Source organism: Patagioenas fasciata, chromosome 27 (genome assembly GCF_037038585.1).
Source record: "Patagioenas fasciata isolate bPatFas1 chromosome 27, bPatFas1.hap1, whole genome shotgun sequence".
Taxonomy (NCBI): Eukaryota; Metazoa; Chordata; class Aves; order Columbiformes; family Columbidae; genus Patagioenas; species Patagioenas fasciata.
The window spans coordinates 5,149,431-5,164,038 of NC_092546.1; the positions used below are offsets into that span (position 1 = coordinate 5,149,431).

Below are 14,608 nucleotides of genomic sequence, written 5' to 3' on the forward strand. Positions count from 1 at the left end.
GCGGGGCGGGCGCGCGCGCGATTTGTACGCAGGCGCGGTGGGCGGGGCGCGGCGTGCGGCGCAAGCGCAGTGCGGAGCCCGCCCCGGCTGAGGCGAGTGTCGGGCGCCCGGTGAGCGGGGCGGGGCGGCGGGACCGGGGGGTTGGACCGGGCTGGGCCGCGCTCCCCGCCCGCCTCTGGGCCCGCTGGGGCAGCGGGTGGGCCGGGGGTTGCGGCGGGGCCTGGCGCTCCCCTCAGCCAGGCGGGCTCGGGGCTGTGGCGGGGCGGCCCTTGCGCAGGCCGCGGGAGGGACGCGCTGCCCCCGCTCCTCACGCAGCGCGGGGCGAGCGGGGCTGCCCGGCCGGGAGCGGGGCGGGGGCACCGGGCCCACTGCGCCCCTAGGGCCTCCTTCCCCGGGAGGGGCTGCGGCCCGGCTTGGGGGTGAGGAGTGGGGCGACCCCGCCGCCAGCCCCGGGGTCTGGGGGCCCGACACAGGCGTACCCCACACTGCCCGCCTGGGACTGGGCTGTCTCTGGTCCCTCTCGGTGGGTTGGGGCCAGCCTGGCTCCCTTGGGCTCCTTTTCACAGTGGTTATGTTCGAACAGTTTTCTCTATTAAATGACCCTGAACGGTTTTCTGTGCTACAAACCCAGTTAAGTGTATTGGAAAGACAGAGTGCTTCAGTTTGGCAGCGATGCCGCGTGAGGAGCTGTGTCTGCCGGCACCTGTGGTGGGATCTCTGGGAATTCCCAGCCTGGGAGTGCTTATGGGGTCACTTTGCTTTGGGTCCTCACTCCTTCACCATCAGCGTCCTGGCAGGGAGGTGACAGACTGGCAGCCCCCACCCCCAGCTCTATGAACAATGACACGTTGCTCCAGCCCTTCGTTTTGTTTCAGAATCAAGTTACGTCCTGGAAGAAGAAGACTGTGGGGTTTCTAGTGGTGAACTGCTCAGTTTGTCTAGTTCTGGTCAGTCAGAGGTGTTTTAGTAGCTAAAGTATCTGCAACACCTTTATATTTCCTTCAGCAGGAACCTCCTGGGGCAGGACTGGGCTGTGCAGCTCCCACTGAAGGGGGTGAATTGAGACCTGGGGGTTTTACATGCAGGGGTCATGGTTACAGCCATGAAAAACTCCCTTTTCCTCCTGTTTCAGACTGGGGAGAGCAGCAGAAAAGTTCTTTGACTTCTTGTCTATCAAGTCATATAACTTCTTTTTTTTGTTGTTTTTTAAAGTTACAAGAAATAAGAAAACCTGCTGGCAACCTCCGGGAATGGCCGACCAGAAGCGCCTCGCCTACTCCATCATCCAGTTCCTCCATGACCAACTCCAGAATGGGGGGCTGTCTCCAGATGCTCAGGAGAGTTTGGAAGGTTGGTGGTTGTGTGTGTGCTTCCCCGTTCATGTATCTGTGTCCATTAGGCCAACACTGGAAAGAATTTATGTGCTCAGGAACTCTCCTCAACCTTTCTTGGCTGGGGTGTTCCCTACATCAAAGCTCGCTCAAGATTTGAAATTAGTTTGTCACCTTGAGGAAGTATCTGGGGTGCTAGGGATGCGATTGCTTAGCTGACTTCTTGTTATCTCTTTTAAAAGCAGATTAGCTTGAGGACGGGATATACTTGGGATCAAAAACCTCCCTGACCCTGGGTTTGTGACTTGCAAGTTCTGCCTTAAATAAGGTGGAGCCAGGAGGTGGTGTAGTATAAAATAACTTGGTTGTTTTGTGGAAGTGTTTTTTACTTGTGGAGTACTTTTCCTGTTCTGCTATTAAAATGCTTTTCTGCTGCACACTCTGAAGTATTTACACAGATGTTTTTCAGAGGTCTTCACTGGTAATGAGAGCACGTTGATCTCAAAAGATCTGCTTAAGGAGCTTAAGCTTTAGTCTTTGGCCTGTATGTTTGTTCTGCTGAAAGAGCAGAGGAGCATCTCGGAGTGGTGGGTGCGTTTGAGAGTGAGCTGGAGGCAGGGGGTGTTGTTTATTATTTTGGACTGTAAAATATGGCATGAGAGCTCTGCAACACTGAGCTCTGTTGTGTTACTGGGGGTCCCTGCACGGGGAGCAGCTTCCCAACCAGGTGCCAGGTGAGGAAGGAGGTGGTTGGTGTCTGTGCAGCTCTGTGTGGCCACCTTCTGGCAAGTGAAAAATCCAGGTGTCTCCTTGCTCTGTGCTGCCTGCAGCTGTGGGAAGGTTGGCAAAACCCAAGTCTGGTTCACTTCTGCTCCAGCACCTGCTCTGGAGTCACTTGAGAGAGTGGGATTCAATCCAGGAGCCTGACCTCCAGAGTTAAGCTTTGCCCAACTCTGAGGTTTTGGCTAATTTGAGGATGTGGCCCACACATCAAGCCCGGTGTGTGGAAATGTGTGGTTTAGGGTTGGGGATTTTTTCCCCGGTATGTTCAACAGTAAGAAATTCAGGTATTATGTGAGGAGGCCAAGTAATTAGATGGAATGAGGGAAGCTAATTGCCTGCCTCTTCTTGCCCAGTGGCCATCCAGTGCCTGGAGACAGCGTTTGGGGTCTCGATGGAAGACCAAGGCCTTGCTGTGTCCCAGACTCTTCCTGAAATATTTGAAGCTGCTGTAGGAAAGGTGAGCGAGCACCCTGGAATATGTGCTGAATTTCCATTTAAGCAACGAGCTCTGTGTGATTCTGGTGGTGATGCTGCCCGCTTGGAGGTGTGTGGGAGTGACATGTTTTGGGCTTGAGGAGCTGGCGCTGGGAAGGGGGAGGTTTGGTACATTGTGCTGGGAGCCCTTCTCGCAGCATTCTCCCTTTCCTTGTAAGGAGCCTGAACACTTCAGAACAAATTCAGAGCCCGTCACCCCCTCGGAAGATGACATAGCTGAAGCTGAAAGACTCAAGACTGAAGGTAACCTCCTCTGGAGCTGGTGTATAATGAGGCTGAGATGATAATGAGGAGGGAAACTTAATTTACTGAGCACCTGGGGGATGCTTGGAATGGAGAGAAAAAAGCAAATGGGATCAGTCCTTCCATTTCTGCGTGTTTCTCAGCTTGTGCTGTGGGAGCATGCATAGGTTGCAATAATTTAGCTGCCACAGGGCCCAGGCAGAAGCTGGGTCAGCGTTTCGCATCCCAAACAACCCGTGCTGGGGAGAGCAGCCCGTCCTTCCCGCTGAGCTCTCCTCCGTGTGCTGCCTTTTCTGTGCCGCGCCAGAGAGCGCGATCGGCGCTGGAGCACGACGGGGAGCTCTGGTAGAGCCGTGTCCCGTCTCTGAGGGGCTCGCGGGGTGGGACAGCCTGGAATTGCCCAGGTGACGTCCCCTCCCTCGCTGCCGAGGGTTTGATTGACCAGCAACACTTGTAAGCTGCTGCTTGTTCTATTTTCTTAAGGACAGCAGAGATCCTGCTGCCTTCGTCTCCGTTCTTCACTTGTTAATGAGCCTTTCTGCTGTCTTTTTAGGAAATGAACAAATGAAAGCAGAAAACTTTGAAGCTGCTGTGTCTTTCTATGGAAAAGCAATTGAATTAAATCCATCCAACGCCGTGTATTTTTGCAACAGGTACCAGTTATCTCTCTCTTTTACACCTGTGTTTCTGTTCTACTGCTTAAATCCAAGACTCTTGTATGGTCAAAATCCCTTTTTTACAGTTCTCTGTGTTCTGCTGCTTGTCCTTTATGTGGCTTTTTAAGCTCATGGTGGCACGCTTTCCTGCACCTCCTGCCAGCGCCGTGCCCTGGCGTCTCTAGATAGGATGTGGGTGTGGAAACAACCTCCATTGGGCACTTGAGGAGACAGAAAGATGCCAAGAAACGCTGTCTGCGTTCATGCAGTTCACTCCAAGTGGGACGGAGAGCCCAGGTTTGAGAGGCTGCATTGATAATAAAAACAAAGGAGCAAAAAGACAAGTTGAAGGGTCGGTACTGAGAATTACGAGTGAATTTCTTTTTTCAAAGTGTTTTGAAAGTTTGTGGGAAGGCAATTGTCGAACAAAAGAGACTTTGAATGGAGAATTGGTTTGGTTACCTGCTTATCCTGAGTAGCTGCGCACAGCTGGCTACACAAAGAACATCTCTGTGCACCTGCTACTGGGGTGCTGAGGGGTTTCTTGGGGTGAGGAGCTCCAGTGGGTGGATTAACCAGGTTTAGCTTTGGCCGCATGAAGGTGAGTCCAGGAGCTTTTGGGCAGGTGCCCTGAAGTTAAGAAGAGTTGTGCGATTGAGGCTTGAATGAGCCACATTATGGCTTCCAACCAGTTTTCCCTCTCATGTGGAGAAATGGATGAAAAGGTCATCGTGCCTAAGAGATCAAGGTGTAAAGCAGTGGGAGATGGTTTGAGCAGGCGGGATGCTCATGCGCCTGCAGAGCTTGAGCTCCTCGTGGAAGGTGTGTGAGCAGGAGTGTTTGCAGTAGGTGCAGCACGTGGAGCGGAGCGTTTGGCCACCTGAATGTCACGTTCATGCTTGTACAGCAGGAGACGGGGAGCGGGGTGACCTTGATCAGCATATTCAAGCTGTTAAGTGTTTCCTGTGAATCTTCGTTCCCTCCAGAGCTGCTGCCTACAGTAAACTAGGAAATTACGCCGGAGCGGTGAGAGACTGTGAAAGAGCCATAGGCATTGACCCAAACTACAGCAAAGCTTATGGCAGGATGGGGTAAGTCAGAGCAGTCGTTTTGTGCCAGATATTTAATCTCCAAATGCCTGGTGGCAGCGATACCACCAGTGGGGTTCTGCCCTGGGGCGCCACGCAGAAATACCCAGGCAGGAGGGACACTGAGTGCTTATCTAACTCTGGGACTTTTATTTCCACTTTACTAGCTTGGCCCTCTCCAGTTTAAATAAACACACAGAAGCTGTTGTTTATTACAAAAAAGCCCTGGAGCTGGATCCAGACAACGACACGTACAAATCCAACCTGAAAATAGCCGAACAGAAAATGAAGGAGACCCCTAGTCCAGTAAGTTGTGAAACTAATGCTTGTTAAATGCGGGTGTGATGAGAAAGAGGCTTCTTCATGTTCTAACAGGTGCTTAGAACAGAAATCTCGTTTGCAGAGATGGTTAATGAGTCCTGCCAGGAGCGTTTCCACTAAAATCCAGGGAGGGGAACTTCACTGCTCGAGCACAGTCACCTTGGGCTTGTTTGAAAGAGCTGGAAAATGAGACTGATGAGAAGGGAGCGTTTCAAAATGCCAGTTTTGCCTTAAGCGAGTTTCTTAATTAAAGTCACTACACCTAAAATCCAGCTTTTTTTTTCTAGTGACCCATTAGCAATACCAAGGGGCATTTGAAATGGCTTTTTTTTGTTAGAAAGACTTTTTATTCTTAAGAAACCTGAAGCTTTCTGTGCAGGAACATGTTAGTTTATCGTTCTGAAAGGGTTTTTAGTTTTATGAGGAGTTTGTCAGTGCCGAGGTGACTGAGGGGGTGCGTTAATTTGATGGTTGTGATGGGTCACAGTGCTCTCTGACTCCTTAGTGAACCAGATCCCCCGAGACTCTGTGACTCTGATTTACAGAAAGGGTACGGACATACAGACAGAGCCCCTTCCCCCTGTTCTGGTGTAAGGGGTCATATTCTGATCGTGCTGGGAGTAAAGTATTGAAGAAATGTTCATTGTGACATGCGTAGGAAAGTGAGGGGACGTCACCATCTGCCTGTGGTTTCTTTCTTCTCACAGACCGGAGGCCCAGGAGGATTCGATTTAGCGGGTTTGCTGAACAACCCCGGCTTCATGAGTATGGTAAATGTGGACACAGACCATGACCAGGCCGTGTCCGGTCTGTTTTGGGGGAAAATGTGTTGGTACGCGGTGTGGGGAGCTCCTGTGTCTGTTTAGCAGATTTGTTTTCATTTAACTACTTGGTTGCTGTGAGGAGACTGTGCTTGTGTCTCATTAAGGTCAAGTAAAAACCCAGAGACTTCTTCCCAGGCTTCTCCTGCGGAACGGGGGGGCCTGTTCGGCACTGCCAGCCTCGTCCTGTGCTTCTCCCAACTATTTTTGTCCTATTGAGCTGTTTCCAAGTATTTCTGCCTTGGCTTTGTTCGCAGTTGAATGGCACAGCATCTGCGCATCTACCCAGTCATTTCTGACTAAATAGGGTGTTATTTTTTCTCTCCCCTCTCTAAATAGGCATCGAACCTAATGAACAACCCACAAGTACAACAGCTGTAAGTCTGGATTTCCTCCTTGAGTCGCTGCTTTGGGGCTCTGCATGTGTTCAGTATTTCCAGTAGGGCTGAACTGCTGGGAGGGGGAGCAGCTGTTAAACCAAGCCGGTTGCCCAGACCGGTGTGTGTTTTGGGTACTCTGGGCTGTGCTGAAGCGGGATCCTGGTAAAAATGTGTGCAAAAGGGAGGCAGGATGGGTCTGGGCACTGGAATTGGGTTTGGGAAGCTTGGGGTCAGCTGGGTTCTGCTGCACAGTGTTTCTGTGAGCTGGAGTCGGCTCCATCTGCATTAGAATGAGAATATTTCCACTCTTCGTGCTACAGGGTCATGAGGATCAACTCGCAGTGTTTGTGAGATGCTTAGATAATATAAAACCTCTTTTTTTATCTTTCCCATTCTGAGCAATGACTCTTATTTCCACAGCATGTCTGGGATGATTTCTGGTGGCCACAACACCATGGGAGCCGCCGGCACCAGCCCCTCCACGAATGATCTTGCCAGCCTCATACAGGCGTGAGTCGGGAGCTGGGGGTTTCTTATTGCCTTGGGCAGTAAATGCATTTGGGGTTTTTCCACAAGTGGAACCTTAATTTAACAGCTGAGGAAGGCTGAGATGTTGGGTGAAGTGCTGCCTCTTTCCATGGGGTGAACTGCTTGTTAGAGGGGAGTTCTGACAGCTGCTGGAGGGAATTTCCTCGCAGCAGCCCCTGTTGCTGTGTGCACGCTGATGGGGCCGTTGCTCCTTCTCCCCAGGGGCCAGCAGTTTGCTCAGCAGATGCAGCAGCAGAATCCTGAGCTAATAGAGCAGCTACGAAGCCAGATCAGGAGTCGAACTCCAAGCGCCAGTAACGAAGATCAGCAGGAATGAGCACTCCAGGTGAGGCTGTAGCTGCGAGCGCCGCTGGTTTGGGGCCAACTGAGAGGGAATTGGTGTGTTTGGCTGCGATATCTGTATTCCGCCTTCATTTAGCGGTTTGGATGGGGTTCTCTGCGCTGGTACTGCTGGTGCTGAGCCTTGGATGCGGTGAATAAGAACTTCCCTCGCACATTATGTGACTGACAGACGAGTTTCATTATGTAGTGTTCAAAAGGGACGCTTTATTGTCACAAAAATTGAATGTGCCAATGTCTTGTCTTCCTGTCTCTGCAGTGCAGTCCCTGGGAACTATGTTCTTTGCTTTAAAAACTGGAAGCCATGTGCGTGTTGCCATTTCTTGAGTTGGAAGTGTCCAAGAGGGGGAGAAAAATAATGGAAAAACAAAATACTTTCTATGACCTGCATGTTAAAGACAGATTCACACTTTTTGTTTCCCTCCAGTCTTCATCCCCGCTCCTCACTCTCAGCCTTTCCATTAGTCTTTTATTTTCCTTCTGGAAGATCTGAGCTGAACACGAACCAGCATCAACAGCCTTTCTAAAGAGACTCAGAAAATCAACTACGCTGTTACATTTCTATGTTATTTGCTACATGGGAATTTTTTAAGCTGTTTTTTGGAGAACGACGCGCTCTTCACTACTGGACGTCTTTAATTTCCTGCCCATGCACCACTTCTGAGAAGTGTTCAGGTCCTACCGAGCCCCATCCTGCCCGCTCCGAGCCGGTAGCGTGTGAACACTCTGGAGATCACGGGATCTTCTCGCCTCCGGGAACAGGGTTTCTGTTGATTTTTAGGTTCTCATTCAGGTCTGTAGCAGCACTGCCGGCGTTGTTAGTACCCAGAATTCGGTTATCGCCTCGCAAAGGTCGGGGTAAATGTGTTGGGGGATCAGGACTGGCCGGGCAGAACCTGCCATGTGCGACTGTTCCCCCTTCTTGGTTCCTGACAAAACTTGTCTAGTGTTTAGTAATTATGGCTATGTTGTCGGAATGATCCAATCTGTTAACTAGTCAGGTGGTCATTAAGGAAGATATGATGTTTTTGGTGTTTAAAAGGGGGTTTTTTTTCTGCTTTTTTTGATCTTTTATGCATGTGAGTAATCAACCTGGTTGACTGTGCTAAGGGTAGGGATAGAGGGCATGGGAGTAGAGAGCAGAAGGAATAAAAATGCTGCTTGGATAGTGAGAAATCAAGCGGCTGCTGGTTCAGCGTGTGGGGATGAATGGTGAGGAGCAGTTACACCTCGGTGTAAATTGTGTGGGATGAGGGAAAAGCTCCTGCAGCCAAATCCAGTGACCCGGAGCCCCTCTGGTCACCCATGACCTTCCTTGGGTGAACAGGAAACTCTGGCACATTCCCCCAGAAGCCACCAGTTGAGGCCAGAGACTTTTCTATCAATCTCAGAACTGTTTTTAAAGTAGTTACTCGATCATGGGGGGGACGGCGATGTTCACAGGAGGCGGGAGGTGGATAACGCCCTTTCGGGAGCCCCGGTGGTGCGAGCGAGCAGGTATCTTTGATTAATATCCAAAAACATGATTTGTAAATGCTCCATAAAGTAATATGTGGTTAATGTAACTTGTGAAGAATAAACTATTTGGACACTTTCTTTGTTATCCCTCTCGCCCAGGTGACTGAGCATGTTCAGGTTGGGGCTCCAGTTGCTGCCGGGCACGACCTACAGATGGGTTTTATCCAGTTTTTCCAGGTTTTTGGCCTTTTCCTGCTAAAATACTCCTCCTGGGTATCTCTGCAGTGCAGAACAGGAGCCGTTCCTTTCCCTGGCTGCCTCCCCTGCTCCTTTAAATTCCTTCCATCTGTTCTGTGTGACCTGACAAAGGGAAAAGTTTTGGGGCCATGGAACAGCGTGGAGAGAAAACGCTCAATAATTATTGAAAATAAGGAAACCGTGGGGATTTTTCCTCTTTTTTCAGACAATTTCAGGGCTGTTCCCCTTTCTCTTTGCCCTCCTTGCCCTGTTGTAGCTGTAGCTCTGTTTCCTCGTGTCTTTTCATGATGATTGATGGCGTAGTTTTGGAGTTCTGTTTTTTTGTTTGGGGGTGGGTTTTTTTAGTTTGTGGTGGTTTTTTGGGTTTGTTTAGTTTTGGTTTTTATTGATATCACCGAGTTCAAGATACATCCCTCTGATGGGAGATGCTCCTGGAAGGCTGCGGCTGGTCCTTGATGGAGAAGGACGGATCACCTGGGTTTGGGTGATTCTGTGGCAAAAACAAACTGTTTCGGTTTAGGGTTTTTTTTTTAGGTTCGTTTCTGCTCTGCACGGAGCAGTTTGTGCTCATTTTAACCAGATTTACGTGTTTCTGTAACTACAAAACGCGCAGGAGCAGGGGCTTTTCCTTGCCCACCCCGGAACCCGCAGCCACGCTGCGCGTTTCCTGCGGTCGCTCTTCGCCGGCGCCCCGCACCGGGCTGACGGGCGGCCCTGGCGGCCAATGAGCAGCCGGCTGTCCCACCGCGGCCAATGGGAGGGCGTCGTGGGCGGGCGCTGTGGCGGGGGCTGCCCGGCCGGGCCGCGGGCGAGAGGAGGGGGCGGTTGCCGGGGTAACCGGGGTGGCGGTTGGTGACGGGGGGGCCGGGGCGGTTTCCTGAGGTAACGGCGGGGCTGGGGGGCGCTGGGAGGCGTTACGGGGGTCACAGCGCGGCTGGGGGGCTGTTGCTGAGGTAACCGGGGCGGTCTGGGGAGCGGGGTGACGGGTGGGGGGCTCAGGCTGCCCGTGGAGTCCGTGTGTCCCCCATCCCTGGGCCCCTCTGCGGGTTGACGCCTGTTTTGGTGGCCTGGGAGGAGCCCCCTTGCCCCCAGCGCCCCCTTGGCTGGACCCGGGTGGATCCTATTGTGGGATCGAGCAGTTTGTGTCTGTCCAGGTGTGGGTGTTTCAAACGAAACCTCTGAAAACTGAGTCCATGCCGGTTCTGTGACTCTTACACAGTTTTAAGTTGCCATTTGCTGTAGTGAATCTTTTCTTTGCTGGTTTCTCTCGTGTTGAGGCGCTGCCTGTGGTACCTCTGTGATTTCCACTCTTTACTTTGGGGAATTAAGGCAATTCCTGGCATGTGGTTTGGGGTATAAGGTGCTGTTCTACACACTTGGTGCTTATATAGAAAAACCTTCTGTTTTGCTCCCATCCCCAGGTTCGGAGCCCAGGAGCAGCTTTTCCTCCAGCCCTGTGCTGTCCCAACCCGCATCCCCACTCTGACAGCGGCCACAGGGCCCCCAGCAGCCGCCATCGCGGGAACGTTCACCGGGAAGCGCGATGAAGATTGTGGTGGCCAAGGTGCTGTGTCTGCTGGGCATCTGCGTCCTCATGCTGGCCGGGTCCCTCCTCCCCGTCAAGATAATTGATGCTGATTACGAGAAAGCTCATCGCTCCAGGAAGGTCCTGGCCCTCTGCAATTCTTTTGGAGGAGGGGTCTTCCTGGCCACCTGCTTCAACGCCTTGCTGCCTGCTGTGAGGGAAAAGGTAACTCCTGATGAGCAATTCTAATGAATTTGTGCAGACATATATTACAGACCCCTGTGTGTAGGGGAGCAGCCTCCCTTCTGCCCTGCAGTGGCCCAAGCCCCCAGAGCTCTGTGTGCGGAAATGAAGGGGAAGGGTCTGTGTCTTGCTCAAGTGGCCCATGAAGCCTCCTCAGAAGCGAGGGTGTTAAAGCATCACAGATCAGTTGAGTGTCTGTTTGGAGTTGCGTGGCCACAACAGGAGTATTGCCCTTTAGAGGTGATTGATTCACTGTGGGTTTTTTGCTTCTTTCCAGCTTGATGAAGTTCTCAGGCAGGGGAACGTGACCATGGACTACCCGGTGGCCGAGACCATCATGATGGTCGGCTTCTTCGTGACGGTCTTTGTGGAGCAGCTTGTCTTGACCTTCCAGAAGGAAAAACCCTCTTTCATTGACCTGGAGACCTTCAACGCCGGTTCAGACGTCGGGAGCGACTCTGAATATGAGAGTCCCTTCATCGCCTCTTCCCGAGGACGCCCGTTGTACGGTGACCACGCTCACCACAGCCACGGCCTGAACATCCAGCAGCTGTCCCGCTCCAGCCCCCTGCGGCTCGTCGGGCTGGTCTTTGCCTTGTGCACACACTCCATCTTCGAGGGCCTGGCCCTGGGCTTGCAGGAGGAGGGCGACAAAGTCATCAGCTTGTTCCTGGGGGTTGCCATTCACGAGACGCTGGTGGCCGTGGCGTTGGGTGTCAGCATGGCCAGGAGCTCATTGCCGCTGAAGGACGCGGTGAAGATGGCAGTGACCGTGAGCCTGATGATCCCCCTGGGCATTTCCATCGGGTTGGGGATCGAGAGCGCCCAAAACGCAGCCAGCAGCATTACATCCCTACTCCTGCAAGGCATCGCAGCGGGCACTTTCCTGTTCATCACCTTCTTTGAGATCCTAGCGAAGGAGCTGGAAGACAAGAACGACCGCCTGTTGAAGGTTCTGTGCCTGGTGCTGGGCTACGCGGCTCTGGCCGGGCTGGTCGTCCTCAAGTGGTGAGCAGGGGAGCGACGGGAAGCAAAACTCAGCTCCTTCCCCTGCAAACGCGCCGAGCTGAGCCCCCCTCCCGCCCAGGGGGACGCTGAAGCTCAACAGCCGAGTGGAACATCACAGCCTGGGTGCTATTTCAATATCGACCTGAAGAAGGAGAATTTCCTGCTGTGCGCTCAGGGGGAGATAAAAGTGAGGAGTGTCCCGGTGTGGGTGTTGTGAGGTGGTGCCCTGCCCGCTGGCTCTGTGGGCGCAGCAGCTTGTGCAGAGATTAGTGGACACAAACGTTAAGAACCCGCTTCTCAGGCTCTTGCCAGAGCTCCTCACACAGTGGCTTCCTGGTGACCCATGGAGCTGCCCCCCTCTTGCACCCCCTGCCGAGACTCCCCGTCCTTCCCCCTCGTGCTCTGAGCAGGTGAGAAGCAATAAGAGAAATAAAATCAAAAGCAGGTGCAATCAGGGATTGCACAGCTGCACTAAGCTGCTTTCGTGAGCTTAGTTTTGAGCAAAACCTGCCTGTAAGAGCTGCCAAAAATAACCTCCCCCCCCCAGGGCACGAGGTGCGCCCCAGCTCCCCCCAGAGCTCCCAGTTTAACCAGCTCTGGGAGCTCTTGGCTCTCAGTGATTAACAGAAGAAACAAGGCTGGGTTACTCCCCGCTTCCTTCTCTCATCTCATCCATATGTTGAGCATCCCCTGAAGAAAACCTCGCGCTAATAGATCAGTTAATGTATCGCTTGAAAATCCTCACAGCCCCTCCACAGCAGAGCCTGGGATCTGTGAAGTTGTAAGAAAAAGGCAGCAGCAATTCCCAGGATTAATATTTTTAGGCCAAATGCTTGTGTTTGGACGGTTTGCAGTGAAATGGGTTTAGCTGGCTCCAGCAAACGCGTTTTGGGGGCTCACGTGGCCGCGTTGCGCGACTGAGGCTCCGCAGGGCCCTTTGTCGGTGTTTTCAAAGCAGAGCGAGCGCTTCCCTGGGGCTTTATGAGCTGGTGGAAGGGCTGATTAGAGCCGCTCGCCATCTCTCCGTGGCTCCGGAGCGCGTTCCCCGGGGAAGCTCAGCGTGCTGCCGATCCCCTCCGTCATCCCTCGGCTTTGTCCTCGCCGGTGACGAGCCAGGATCAGAGACCGGAGCCGGGAACCCACGGCTGCGACACGAGAGCGGCTCCCGCTCCTCGCTGGGGATGCGTTTTAATTAGATGGAGCCTTCGCTTCTGCAGCATCTTCCGCAGGCCCAGCGCAGCGTTGGGGAGCGCGGATGGAACCGTGGCGCCGGCTCAGCCCCGTCATCCTGATCCAAGGCGCGAGGGGGTGGATGAGACTGTGAAGCAGCATCTTGGAGGCAGCGGTTGGCTCCGCTGCAACATATGGAGGCTGATGAGGATCATCTGACAGTTCCTGGTGCTCTGTATTTTAATTGCTGCAATGTACCAAAGTCAATTAATCTTGCTTGGAAAAACCTGGAGTGGAAGAGGGGGGAGGGAGGGTTATTTTAGGCCTCAGATGACACAAATTAGCAGGGCCTGATGAGAATGTAATTTGCCTCGACGTGGTAAAGCTCAGTGTGTTTTTTCGCTTCCCGCAGGCAGCTCGTGCCCGGCAGCGTCGCTGCTGTCGCGGTTTTCTCTGTGCTGGGGGGACAGGTGCAGTGTGACACTGGGGGGGGACACAGTGCTGAGCGTCCCCTGAGTTGTCACCCCAGCCTCTATTTCTGCCACTAACGCTTTTTTTTGTAGGATGTATTTTTTCTCCCCATTTCTGGGCGAACAGGGGTGTCTCCCAGCTGGGACCCCAAGGGTGCCGTGTGTCCCCCGTCTCCTCTTCCTCCTCCTCCCTGCGATCCTGCGGCTGATGCACCAAAGCCAAGACAAACTGGTGATGGGAGGAGATTTCCTAACCAGCACCCAAAAAATCAGCGGGATCTGCTGCAGTGAGGAGGGGTTGGGGATCCCCTGTGGGGAGAAAGGGGCTGGACCCCCATCTCACCCCTTTTCTTCTTCTACTGACAGTGGGGATTAGGGAAGGCTGAGCTCTTCCCCCCTTCCTGAGGGTGCTCCCTCCTCCTGGGGGGGTTTATTCACTGGAGGGTGGTGGAGCCCAGCACTGCAGGATTGGCTTAGGGGTGGAGGAGGATGATCCACCCCCCTGCTCCCAATAAACCTCCGTGTCCCTCCATTCTTTGGAGTCCCCGTCACTGTGTCCCTAAGCTGGGCCAAGCCCCTGGGGGGGACAAATCCCATGGGGGCGCTTCTGGCCCTCCAGCCCCCCCTTGTCCCCACTCGGCGTGGCTGTGACTCAGCCGGCAGCGTCCCCGTTGCGTCAGGCCGGCGGGGAGCTGGGGACTGAATGAACCGGAGGAGGAGCCGCAGCCAAAATGATGAAGGAAGCTCATTCATCCCCTCGCACGAGTAGTATCTGAGCGCTGGGGGGGCCAGGGGCTCCCCCGGGGGGGCTGCGCGGCGGGAGGGGCTGCGGCTGCCAGCCCGGGCCCTGTCCCCAAGGGAAGGCTGGTGTCCCCATGGGGAGAGGTGGCCGTGGCCCCCCCATTCCTGCTGGGTCCTTCTCAATGGGCTGCGGGGGGGCCGCCGTGGCCCCCCCTCCTCTGCCAGCAGCTATTAATAGCGACTGCGGATTTTAATTGCTGCCGCTCAGGAGTGAGCGCGAGTCACGCAGCCCCCAGTCACTGTCCCCAACCTGGCCGGGACCCACCACTCTCAGGGTGCCCCCAGCCCCCTGATTCCTGGTGATGGAGACCCCAGGTTCCCCAGGGCTCAGCTGGGGAGGTTGGCTGGGAGTCCTGTGGCTGCCCCCCAGGTGTCACCCAAGGAGCCCCAGTGTGTCCCCTCACAGGGGGGCTGTGTCACAGGTGCTGCGGCACTGCCCCTCGGGGTTTTGGGGTTCCTGACCCCCCTCTGTCACAGCACCCACAGAAGGGACGCTGCAGGTGAGGACAGGGACCCCTGCAGCAGCACCGTGCACAGGGTCCTGCACTGGCGTGACCCGGTGACAGTGCAGGCAGCTCTGTCCCCAAAGCCAGACCCCACTGCCAGGGCCACCCCCAACTGCCCGGGGGGTTTGTGACACTGTGTCCCTCTGTCCTGTGTGTCCCTCTG

At 54.0% G+C, this 14,608-nt stretch overlaps 2 protein-coding genes across 6 annotated transcripts; both read left to right on the top strand.

Moving 5' to 3' along the window:
• Window positions 1-31: 31 nt before the first annotated feature.
• SGTA (small glutamine rich tetratricopeptide repeat co-chaperone alpha) lies at window positions 32-8,609 on the top strand. Of its 4 annotated transcripts, none has more exons than XM_065858426.2 (12): window positions 32-110; window positions 1,213-1,350; window positions 2,468-2,571; window positions 2,768-2,852; window positions 3,406-3,505; window positions 4,495-4,599; window positions 4,764-4,902; window positions 5,625-5,687; window positions 6,078-6,115; window positions 6,539-6,628; window positions 6,869-6,992; window positions 7,266-8,609. In XM_065858426.2, exons 2-11 carry the CDS (start codon window positions 1,251-1,253, stop codon window positions 6,981-6,983), a joined length of 939 nt encoding a protein of 312 aa, XP_065714498.2. In that variant the 5' UTR covers window positions 32-110; window positions 1,213-1,250; the 3' UTR covers window positions 6,984-6,992; window positions 7,266-8,609. The 4 variants fall into 4 exon arrangements, with proteins under 4 accessions (XP_065714498.2, XP_065714499.2, XP_065714500.2 ...); XM_065858427.2 differs by having other exon boundaries at window positions 56-92; XM_065858428.2 differs by lacking the exon at window positions 32-110 and adding an exon at window positions 678-947.
• An 854-nt stretch (window positions 8,610-9,463) lies between these two features.
• On the top strand, window positions 9,464-13,670 carry SLC39A3 (solute carrier family 39 member 3). 2 transcript variants are annotated; one of them, XM_065858575.2, is made up of 3 exons: window positions 9,464-9,555; window positions 10,144-10,472; window positions 10,768-13,670. In XM_065858575.2, the coding sequence occupies exons 2-3, from the start codon at window positions 10,266-10,268 to the stop codon at window positions 11,500-11,502; spliced, it is 942 nt and encodes a 313-aa protein (XP_065714647.1). In that variant the 5' UTR covers window positions 9,464-9,555; window positions 10,144-10,265; the 3' UTR covers window positions 11,503-13,670. The 2 variants fall into 2 exon arrangements, with proteins under 2 accessions (XP_065714647.1, XP_065714648.1); XM_065858576.2 differs by having other exon boundaries at window positions 9,553-9,604.
• The last annotated feature ends 938 nt before the right edge of the window (window positions 13,671-14,608 follow it).

What these genes read in the sequence shown, in the direction of transcription:
- SGTA (XM_065858426.2), top strand. Translation starts at nt 1,251, where the DNA reads ATGGCCGACCAGAAGCGCCTCGCCTACTCCATCATCCAGTTCCTCCAT. An exon ending in TTGAAGCTGCTGTAGGAAAG is followed by an intron (nt 2,572 to 2,767) that starts GTGAGCGAGCAC and finishes TTTCCTTGTAAG; the next exon opens with GAGCCTGAACACTTCAGAAC. An exon ending in TGAAGGAGACCCCTAGTCCA is followed by an intron (nt 4,903 to 5,624) that starts GTAAGTTGTGAA and finishes TTCTTCTCACAG; the next exon opens with ACCGGAGGCCCAGGAGGATT.
- SLC39A3 (XM_065858575.2), top strand. Translation starts at nt 10,266, where the DNA reads ATGAAGATTGTGGTGGCCAAGGTGCTGTGTCTGCTGGGCATCTGCGTC. An exon ending in TGCCTGCTGTGAGGGAAAAG is followed by an intron (nt 10,473 to 10,767) that starts GTAACTCCTGAT and finishes GCTTCTTTCCAG; the next exon opens with CTTGATGAAGTTCTCAGGCA.